Below are 11253 nucleotides of genomic sequence, written 5' to 3'. Positions count from 1 at the left end.
CAAACCATACACCATAATTAGAGCACTTTCCAATGAAAAGCATAATTTGGTCAAATTTGTTAGCGGCTCCAATTTCTTATGAACCAAATTGAAAACAATATTGCAACATGCTAACAAAAGCCTTGACAGGCTGCAACATACATCATAACCACCATGAGTAGCTATATATAGGTTTCACACCTCGCGACAGAGTATTACAAAATCCGAAACATTGATTGAATGCTTTGTAGCCAAAAATCATATCTAACAATGACTGACTTCATCCAATATAAAAAAAATCAGTCATACAAACTTAAGAAGTACCTAGCATGTGCCTTTTTGCATTTGAAAAAACCATGGGGCAGTTGTACAGAGCTGATTTTATTAGATAATATTATTTAGAAAAAATAACCAGAATTGCCCCTAATGACACCTTATCAGATGCAACAATCAGGCTCTAACTTCCAGATTGTAGGAGTCCCGTATACAAAGTGTAGTCCTGTAATGCTCCTTGGACTCATAAACTGGCAAAGACCAAGATCTTGCGAGACAGTAAGTTGGGCTGCAGAGGGTTGTGAGACCCTGCAATGCAAGGATTTCCCGACCTGGAAGTTTGGATCTCATTTTTGTCAGAAAGTTGCTTCCTTTATTCTGGTAATATTATTCCGTTAAATCATTTGCCTATGGCTGCCCAGTGCTTTGTAAAATAAAGCATGTTAGGTACTCATTAAATCGATAACTTAGAATAATCTTTTCGTTCAGTAACTCAATCTTTTCAGTGCTACTGATGACCATTTGTTTATAGAGAAGACAACAAGGCATGCCTGAAATTCAGGAGAAAGTCGATTATCTGTGTAGAGAAGACTCTTGGCCTACCTGGTGAGTTGAGCAGTCTTGACATCTTGCAAGAATAGGAAATATACTGTTCACATTTGTCTGCGCTGTTTGTGATGGTGGAGATCTGATCCATGGATGCATTGTAATTCAGTTGTACCACAACTCTTTTCTCTTTGCTGGCACCTGGCACTGAAGATTCAGGTTTAAAATCATGGTATAGCGTTGTCCATACTTTATCCTCTGTGGAAATTAGAAAAAATAGTTTTGTGAAGTTTGGGACTGCTTTTTATAAGGTTAAGGCATTGTCAGAGCTCAACAAGAAAAGGCACAAGTAGGGGGTGGCATGAAGCAAAAGAAGAAGCATTACTTACCTACTAAATCTCACCTTTTTGTGGTTTTAGGAATCACAGGATTTGTGAGTCCTACCACCAGATAAACAGCTTTTTTCACAAAAATACTAATGCAAAGTGAAACAGACTATGGCCTTGATTCATTACACCTTGTGTTGTGCACACCTGTTTTCATGAACAGGACTGCTAGAGTAAGGTGCATCTAATTATGGAAGCAATCCCATCAAAATTTTGATCCTCTTAAAATGGCATTCTTAGCATATAGCACTGTATGTTTACAATTGCTCATTTTGCCTTTACCCAGCTAATTCTTCTCTTTTTTCATTAGGTCTATGACATCACAGGATTAAAAACTAACTAGCTGAATCCTTCTAAGTTCCACAGCTCTGGCAAAAATTAAGAGACCACTGCAAAATTTTCAGTTTGTCTGATTTTTCTCTTTAAAAGTAATTTTTTGAGTAAAATATAAATTGTTAATTTATTGTATAAACTTCTGACAACATGTGTTAGGTGTCGAGTTCCCGCCTCTGCACAGGGGGAATCTCGAACCATCTCTGCTGCAGTCTCCCATTCTTCTTAAGCCCCAGTGGAACTTGCTCAGTGGAGACGTCGGTCCCAGCATCTGACTCAGGCTGATACTGGGTGACTGGTTACTACTGTTCTTCCAGGCTCTGCCTTTGTAGCCAGCGCTGATCAGCAGCGAACAGATCTTTCTGGGACTAAGTCCTGCTTTTCCCATACTGGGCATGCCCACAAGACGACCTCCCATTGGAGGTCGGGGGTCACATGCGCAGGTCCTGAAGCGGTTCCTATTGGACCACTAGGAAGGTCCTTGAGTGCTAAAACTATAAAAGGTTTGCATGGCCGCACGGCCATGCGCTAGTATCAAACCAATGTTAAAGAGCTCAGCGCCAGTGTGGTCATGCCTGTATGTCGTCAGGGTTTGGCTGAAATAAGCTTCTAGAATACCGGCACCTCCGGTAAGGAGTTTGTATGTTTGGATTCAGGGCCTTGGCTGAAATAAGCCCCTAGAATACCGGCACCTCCGGTGAGGAGTTGTTTGTCTGCTATTCTAACTGCATGACCACAGTTTTGCTCTGTTTGGTAGCTGTGTTCCTCTGTGAGGTTAACAGGGCACAGCATCTTGTTATTTCTAGCGAATCTGTGCAGTAATAGAGTTCACTAATAACGCCATATAGTACCGCCTATTACTAGCAGCAGGTTTCTCTCCTGCACGATGGACCCCGGGTTGCAAACGCACCAACTGTCTCATATATATACTGTATATATTCGGTGCATTCCGCCAACCCTAACAACATGTCTCCAAATTTCCAAGCAATAAATTTGGATTTTTTTTCTGAAAAGGAGAAATGGTCCAAATTAAAAAAAAATCCAGCGCTTTCAGACCTCAAATAATGCAAAGTATTCAAGTTCATAATCATTTAGAAACAACAATACTAATGTTTTAACTTTGGAAGAGTTCAGAAATCAATATTTTGTGGAATAACCATGATTTTTAATCACAGCTTTCATGAGTCTTGGCATACTTTCCACCAGTGTTTCACACGCTCCTGGAGCAAAAATGTAAGCAGTTCTGATTTGTTTGATGGCTTGTGACTATCCATCATCCTCTTGATTACATTATAGAGGTTTTCAATGGGGTTCAGGTCTGGAGATTGGGCTACCCATGACAGGGTTTTGATATGGTGGTCTCTTAATTTTTGCCAGAGCTGTATGTAGAAATGGGAGGTCAAAATTTCCCTGTATGACTCATGATTTGCTGCAAAAGTCTGGAGGGAGGAGTGGAGCAGCTGGGCCAGGAGATGAAGAGGGGGATCATTCTTCAACTCCTGTGTTTTTTTTAAGAGGTGCACAACACTTCTGGCCAGGACTAGCATGAAAAAGCAAACTTTTTTTTACAACTATTGAGTTGAGCAGTTCCTATTTTTCAGTTTCTCCCCAATGTCACCTCTGGTTGAAGATCATGGGAGACCATATGAGACAACTTAAAGACACTTTAATGTATATTCATGAAAACTAAGACTTTTAGAAGGAATGTTTGGGCTCTTTACAAATGGCCTAATAGCTTCAAGCTAAATAAAACAATAGGCTAAGCATTACTAACCTATGAAATTCCTTTCTACTTTAGCACTCTATTGTTTTGTTTTTTTATCTCACAGACATGATAATCAATCATTCACTTGGACACTGTGACTAATTACTGGTCTCAGCAGCCATGTGACTTAAGGTACCTTCACACTCAGCGACGCTGCAGCGATACCAACAACGATGTCGATCGCTGCAGCGTTGCTGTTTGGTCGCTGGAGAGCTGTCACACAGACAGCTCTCCAGCGACCAACGATCCCGAGGTCCCCGGGTAACCAGGGTAAACATCGGGTTACTAAGCGCAGGGCCGCACTTAGTAACCCGATGTTTACCCTGGTTACCAGCGTAAAAGTAAAAAAAACAAACAGTACATACTTACCTACCGCTGTCTGTCCCCAGCGCTCAGCTTCTCTGCACTCCTCCTGCACTGACTGTGAGCACAGCGGCCGGAAAGCAGAGCGGTGACGTCACCGCTCTGCTTTCCGGCTGACCGACGCTCATAGCCAGTGCAGGAGGAGTGCAAAGAAGCTGAGCGCCGGGGACAGACAGCGGTAGATAAGTATGTAGTGTTTGTTTTTTTTACTTTTACACTGGTAACCAGGGTAAACATCGGGTAACTAAGCGCGGCCCTGCGCTTAGTAACCCGATGTTTACCCTGGTTACCAGTGAAGACATCGCTGGATCGGTGTGACACACGCCGATCCAGCGATGTCTGCAGGGAGTCCAGCGACGAAATAAAGTTCTGGACTTTCCTCAGCGACCAACGATCTCCCAGCAGGGGCCTGATCGTTGGTCGCTGTCACACAGAACGATTTCCTTAACGATATCGTTGCTACATCACAAAAAGCAACAATATCATTAACGATATCGTTATGTGTGAAGGTACCTTTACATTCCAGCATGACAGTTAAGTGGCTCAGTAGTTATTTGGCATCCCTATAGACCCACAGAGTAGTCATGCTGGATTAGCAGGGGATTAAAGAGGTAAGTAAAGACTTTTTTTCAATTGTCTTAACTCACTTCAGGCTGTTATGCTGTTGTTAACAATCTCTGACAAACCAGTTTAACAAAACAATATTAAAAAACCTTAAAAACATTATCAAATATTTTTATTACTGAATGAACAATTGTTTTTTTTTCCATCTCTTATTTTAATAACGATGAACCACTCAGAAAATAATTATGAACCTGTTGAAATATACTTTAGTATATTACAAATTCAACTGGAGACACTATATTAAAAAGAATATTGACTTCCATTGACTTCATCAGCCCATGATAGGCACTATTGGGGCATTTAGCAAGTGCAGTAGCATCTATTCATTCAGTTTGAAAAGCCCAGTTATGAGTTGTCTATAGGTAACAGGTTCCCTCCAGAGGAATGCAAGAAACATCTGTTCTTATGTCTGAGAAAATCATTATTTAACCACAGTACCTTTAGCACCTAAGAAATGTTCTCTAAATATCCATTGACTTACATGCTTCACATAATGCCTCTTTTAACTTTCTGATTTCACAATGACATTTTTACTGCAACTGTTTAAAGTGCTGTTAGTGCTAATGACATTGCCAGTGTGGTATTTTGTTAGAGTCTTAATTGCTATAAGTTTAGGTCCTTGCTACATATATTACCACTTTTTGCAATTTTCTAGGTCACACAGGGAGGAAAATGTGCCACATATTTGATCTTTTCAGTCTCATATTAAATTTCTTTAAGAACCCAAAACAGTAGCAGAGGCTGCTCATTACTTACAATCTATTTGTTCATTAGAAGTAGTAAATATAGCAGTGAACAAACCCTGGATAAACTTTTTCATTAGCTACGTTATATATTTGCTGGGAAAAAAGTGAATATTTAAACCTATTTTGTTTTCTGAGTGAGGTACTTGCTTAGCAATGCAGATTAACACAGTGCCAGATAGCACAACAGCTACTGTATGTGGGGAACCGGATCCCCTTGTGAGTTAGCAAATGTCATTCTCTGCATGGAGACCTCAGGATCATCATGACAAAATCGGCAATGTCATTGACTGTGGAGCATCCCACCTGGTCTCACAAAATGAGGCTATCGCTTGATATTTTCTCTTCTCGTTTCATTTACTCGCAGTGTCTCCTGAAAGCTCTGTAAATTATCATACACAGTGTGTCTGAGTTTTCGAATAAACAAAAGCAACTTCCAAAAATAGTTGAAATTATACAATGTAGACTTTTTTTGTTGCAGCTGTTCCCATTTCCTGAATTGAGAGTATTAAGCAATCACTAATAAAATATTATGTAGATCTCAAGATGTATAAAAGATAGTTATCGATAATATCTCTTTTTGATCTTTGAGTTAAAGTTGAAGATCAAAATTTAACTTGAACAATCAATCAAGTGAAGATGTGTCCATCCTTTACTTTCAGCAATTGTCATCAAGGATTTCAATTTTTCAGAATGCAAATTCAATACATTATCTCAATAAAATTTTTGACACCCTACAACCCATATCACAACCACTGGGAGGTTGCACATAGACACATAAACTAAAAACAAGTCCTGACATAGTGTAACATGTTGTGAGTCTGCAGCCTTTTGCAAGGTACTCTTTTCTTGCACCCCATCACATTACATGAAAGTGCAGGTCCTTGTTGGGTGTGTGTAAAGTAAAAACCTTGCACTCAACTTTATGCTCATGTGACTTTAATGTAGTACTCAAAAACGTTTCGGTCCAACAACCGGGACCTTCATCAGTTACGTACTTTTAGGTGAGCTTGCGAACAAAAAGAGACAATGGTGTCTCCATGCACATAATGGACAGCGTCTTAGGATGAGCTGGATAAATAACCAGAGTTGCTGGTGACTATTGCGGTAGCAGTGCGTGTCTCTCAGGATCAGACGCGGTATCCCCCGCTCGTCTCAGAGACGAGGAAGTAACAAGATTGTATATTGAGATGCTCTGTATTATGAAGAAACGTGCAAGAAGTTGTGTACCCACAATTCTGAGTACGCAGTTGCCATGCAATTGCTGTTTAGAAAAGCTTTGTTTGTTAAGAATTTGTGGTGTCCTTTCAAGAACTGGTTAACATCTGGTCCAGGCAAACCAGCTTCATATTGGTTTCATGCAGCCTGCACGGGAGCAGAGCCCTCGTGTCACAAGTCCACACACCCAACAAGTTTAATGGTAGAAGCGTGCGCACAACTGGAAACGGTGCAAAGGTAGGTTCCCACACCTTATAATGTATGAAGTAAAAACCTTGCACTCAACTTTATGCTCATGTGACTTTAATGTAGTACTCAAAAACGTTTCGGTCCAACAACCGGGACCTTCATCAGTTACTTACTTTTAGGTGAGCTTGCGAACAAAAAGAGACAATGGTGTCTCCATGCACATAATGGACAGCGTCTTAGGATGAGCTGGATAAATAACCAGAGTTGCTGGTGACTATTGCGGTAGCAGTGCGTGTCTCTCAGGATCAGATGCGGTATCCCCCGCTCGTCTCTGAGAGCGGGGGATACCGCGTCTGATCCTGAGAGACACGCACTGCTACCGCAATAGTCACCAGCAACTCTGGTTATTTATCCAGCTCATCCTAAGACGCTGTCCATTATGTGCATGGAGACACCATTGTCTCTTTTTGTTCGCAAGCTCACCTAAAAGTACGTAACTGATGAAGGTCCCGGTTGTTGGACCGAAACGTTTTTGAGTACTACATTAAAGTCACATGAGCATAAAGTTGAGTGCAAGGTTTTTACTTTATACATTATAAGGTGTGGGAACCTACCTTTGCACCGTTTCCAGTTGTGCGCACGCTTCTACCATTAAACTTGTTGGGTGTGTGGACTTGTGACACGAGGGCTCTGCTCCCGTGCAGGCTGCATGAAACCAATATGAAGCTGGTTTGCCTGGACCAGATGTTAACCAGTTCTTGAAAGGACACCACAAATTCTTAACAAACAAAGCTTTTCTAAACAGCAATTGCATGGCAACTGCGTACCCAGAATTGTGGGTACACAACTTCTTGCACGTTTCTTCATAATACAGAGCATCTCAATATACAATCTTGTTACTTCCTCGGCCTCACACATTCCTGCCTCCACTGGTCTCACCACCACCATTTTTAGCACCACAGTACTGTTCATGACAGTCATTCCCTCTTCCAGCGGTTACAAGTCTTATTCTCCTCATAGAGGAGAGGGTTTGCCAGTACGGCAGAACTGAGCTTCAAGCTTTGTGATGCTTAAGGAGCTCCTACACTAGGACATTCACTTTGCCTCATGTTCTATTCCGACCTGGTCTGTTACATTTAAGAGCTGTAATCTACTTAGAGCCGTGATGCTAGGCGTATCTTCTCTGTACCTTTCTCATTTGTCTCATGTTCTATTCCATCTTGGTCTGTTACATTTAAGACCTGTAATCTACTTAGGACCGTGCTGCTAGGCGTATCTTCTCTGTACCTTTCTCATTTGTCTCATGTTCTATTCCTTTTTGTCTGTTACATTTAAGAGCTGTAATCTACTTAGGGCAGTGCTGCTATGTGTATCTTCTCTGTACCTTTCTCATTTGGTAACTTTGCTCTATGGTCATTTCTTTGAGCTGGCACTGTCCTTTTCTCTATGTCTCTGTTAGTCTCTGTCTTGGTTTGTTCCTCAGGATGACACTATCTCTGTCCCAATCTCCTTTCTCTTTTGCCATAGAACACCCACTGCATGCGGCCCTGCTTGCCACTCAGACCAAATGTCTGCTCTATCTGCACGGTAGGCACTCTCTGACTCACTACCAATAAGTCCTTTCTGATCATGCTACATAGCTCCCCTCTCTGGACTAGTTCCAACACGTAACTCTATCTTACCCTACTCACTGTCTGTTGCTGGGCAGAACTCAGGTTCCCCACAGTGCAGTGCAGAACACGCATGACATTATTACACATTATACTTTACATTGTACACAGCACTGATGTCTTCAAGGGGGAACAGGTCAATATGTGTATCTCCTTGCAAGAGTATCATAACATATTGTTTTTTTTAAGTTAGTCATCTTACACCATACATCTAGGGATATGTTAAGCCAAATGGAAGAAAGGGCACACCTGTAGCCCAATTCTTCATTTGTAGTGGCCAGTAAGTTTAATTGTCTGCCAATTTATACACTGAAGATTTTTTTTGATAAATCACCACCCAAAAGCTCATGAAACGAAGCCTCAATGCAACGTAAAACAACAGACTGCTGTCACATCTCCACCAGGGCCTGCTCCTGTGGCGTTTTTAAGCTGTCACCAGGCATCAGTGTCAGAATAGAAGCTTTGGACAGCACTGACTCTGTTCAGTCACTAAGTTTAGGGTGGATGGTCCCTGCACTGCAGTCCAGTCTGGCAGTATGGGTTTGTGTGCTGTCCTGCTGGAGTTATCAACTCCTACTAATTGGAAAACACCATACACTACCATTACTACTGGAATATAGCAGATATAACCTTGTGCTCCTCTGGTTCTTACCCAACTACCTGATCACTCCTGTGACCCTGCACCACTGAACAGGAGCTTATTCCATGGCCCAAACCAGGAGTCCCTTGTTAAGTCCATATTCCTGTACAGGGGTTACTGGGTGAAGGTCAGGGTAACCCCTGGGATTTGGTAAGTGCAGTGTCTTGTGCTAAATTTGTCCATCGTGGCCATTTTAGAGCCACCAGGTTACCACTGACAAAGCCCCTTTACAATTGTTGGTTGTTTACAATGCATTTTTTTGAAATAGAAGAAATGCAGTGTGTTTGTAAATATAAATTACAATTTGATAATTATACTGGTTGATATTTTAATATTTTTTGGCAATGGGCATTTTGCAAAATTACAACAGGAAGTGCAGACATTTAGGTTTTCACTTTTGAATAAGCTTCGCAGAAACTGACATATATTGTCGTTTTGTTTCTGCAGTTATTTGACAACAAAGAAACATTTTTCTGTCAGTATCCGAGAGGTTAATTTAAAAGTGACAATCAATATGGCCACACTTCAATATGACCAATTCAATATAACAGAAGCTGTCAATATCTCTGTACAGATAGCAAACATAATTACCAATATTTGACTGCTTATCTAATCTCTAATTTACTCATGTATTTTAGTTTCTTTAAGTTGACAATCCATTTTTAATAGCCAAAAAGCCTGATGTGGGTTATAATCTTGTGATTATCTATATACAACGCAGCTCACATTTTTGTTGATATTATAATAATTCTAGGGGCTAAGTCCTGCTTTTCCCCTTCTGAGCATGCCCAGGGTAAGATCTCTTATTGGAGATCAAGGGTCACAAGCTCAGATACTGCAGCAAGACCCATTGGTTCTCCAGGAAGGTCCTGAAGTTCCTCAGGCTCTGTGTCAGCCTCTCATTGGTCCTTCTAGGAAGGTCCTGTACGTGCTGCAGCTATATAAGGTTCGCATGGCCGCACGGCCATGCGCTAGTATCAATTTATGTATGAGCTCAGCGCCAGTGTGGTCATGTTTGTATGCAGTCAGGGACCTGGCTGAAATAAGCCCCTAGAATGCTGGCACCTCCGGTGAGGAGTTTCGTGTGTGTGTATTCAGGGACCTGGCTGAAATAAGCCCCTAGAATGCTGGCACCTCAGGCGAGAAGTTTCATGTTTGCATTTGACTGCATGACCACCATCTGCTCTACTAAGTAGCTGTGTTCCTCTGTGAGCCAAACAGGGCACAGCGTTATCTTTGCTAACAGACTCTGTGAAGTAACAGAGTCTGTTTATACTGCTTTTTGTACCGCCATATCTAGCAGCAGGTGCTTTCCTGCACGGTGGATCCCGGGTTGCGAACGCACCAACTTCTTCTAATAAATATATATTCGTTGCATTCCGCCAACCCTAACAGTATACTAGCTCCAGGGTCTGGCTAGTAAATGGCGGACGATCAGCATTTACAGCGGTACATCCAGCAGCTGGAGGGTAGGTTGGCGGCTCTCGAGTGCACAACTTCAGCTGTGGATGTTACCGCAGTCGCTGTTCAGGCTGTAAGTGTAGCTGCAGCCAGTTTGTCCTCTGCAACCCCTGCTCCGACTTTATCCTGTCTCCCGCTTCCAGACAAGTTTGCTGGTGACAGTAAGCTATGTCGGGGATTCTTGAGTCAGTGCTTCATACATCTTGAGCTCCTGGCTGCACGTTTCCTACGGAACGGGCAAAAGTGGGATTTATTTTATCCCTTTTGTCGGGCAGGGCTTTGGAGTGGGCAACGCCGCTATGGGAGCGCAATGATCGTGTGGCGCAGAGTGCTCCTCTCTTCCTGGACGCTCTGAAACAGGTCTTTTTGGGACCTCGTGTCACCCACGATACCACGCTCCAATTGTTGGCAACAACACAGGGTTCGTCCATGGTCAGCCAGTTCACCGTCCAATTCCGGACTCTGGTCTCTGAGCTCGAATGGCCAGATAAAGTCCTTATTCCGGTGTTCTGGAGAGGACTGTCAGACCATGTGAAGGATGCCTTGGCCACCAGGTAGATTCCCGCCACACTGGAGGAGCTTATTTCTATATCTACCTGCATCGACCTCCGTTTTAACGAGCGGAGGTTGGAGCGGGCCCAGTGTAGGCAGAGGTTTCGGCTGGCTCCCACCTTCGCTAGACCTCTAGAATCTTCCATTCATGCGTCCGACTCCCATGAGGCCATGGAGGTTTCTCGAGTGGGACCTAAGTCTCGGACCGCTCGAGTACCCGTGGTTTGCAGAAATTGCCAACAAGAAGGACATTATGCCAATAAATGTCCACGGCGGTCGGGTAAACGATCGCGTCTAGTAACCATTGGAGGAGGTTCACTGGACACAGCGGCATTTTCCTCCCAGCATTTCTTCAAAGGGACAATCATATTAGGCTCTTACTCTCTAACAGTCGAACTTTGTGTGGATTCTGGAGCAGAGGGGAATTTCATGTCCTCAGCTTTTGCTCTGCGCCATGCAATACCTCTGGTGATGCTCGCCAAACCGGTGACTGTTAGAGTAGTGAATGGGT

The 11253-nt window shown here is 42.6% G+C and overlaps 1 protein-coding gene across 1 annotated transcript in view; it reads right to left on the bottom strand.

Annotated features, from left to right (window-relative positions):
• Window positions 1-528: 528 nt before the first annotated feature.
• LOC138642148 (contactin-associated protein-like 2) overlaps window positions 529-11253 on the bottom strand; it is a 313870-nt gene continuing 303145 nt past the window's right edge. The window contains exon 4 of the mRNA XM_069730103.1: window positions 529-1056. Coding sequence (XP_069586204.1) covers window positions 779-1056 — 278 coding nt within the window. The 3' untranslated portion in view covers window positions 529-778. The remainder of the gene's footprint in view (window positions 1057-11253) is intronic.

The sequence above is a fragment of the Ranitomeya imitator genome, chromosome 6 (genome assembly GCF_032444005.1).
Source record: "Ranitomeya imitator isolate aRanImi1 chromosome 6, aRanImi1.pri, whole genome shotgun sequence".
Lineage (NCBI taxonomy): Eukaryota > Metazoa > Chordata > Amphibia > Anura > Dendrobatidae > Ranitomeya > Ranitomeya imitator.
Note: the sequence above shows the minus strand (reverse complement) of the source record. Positions and strands in the feature narration are given on the sequence as shown.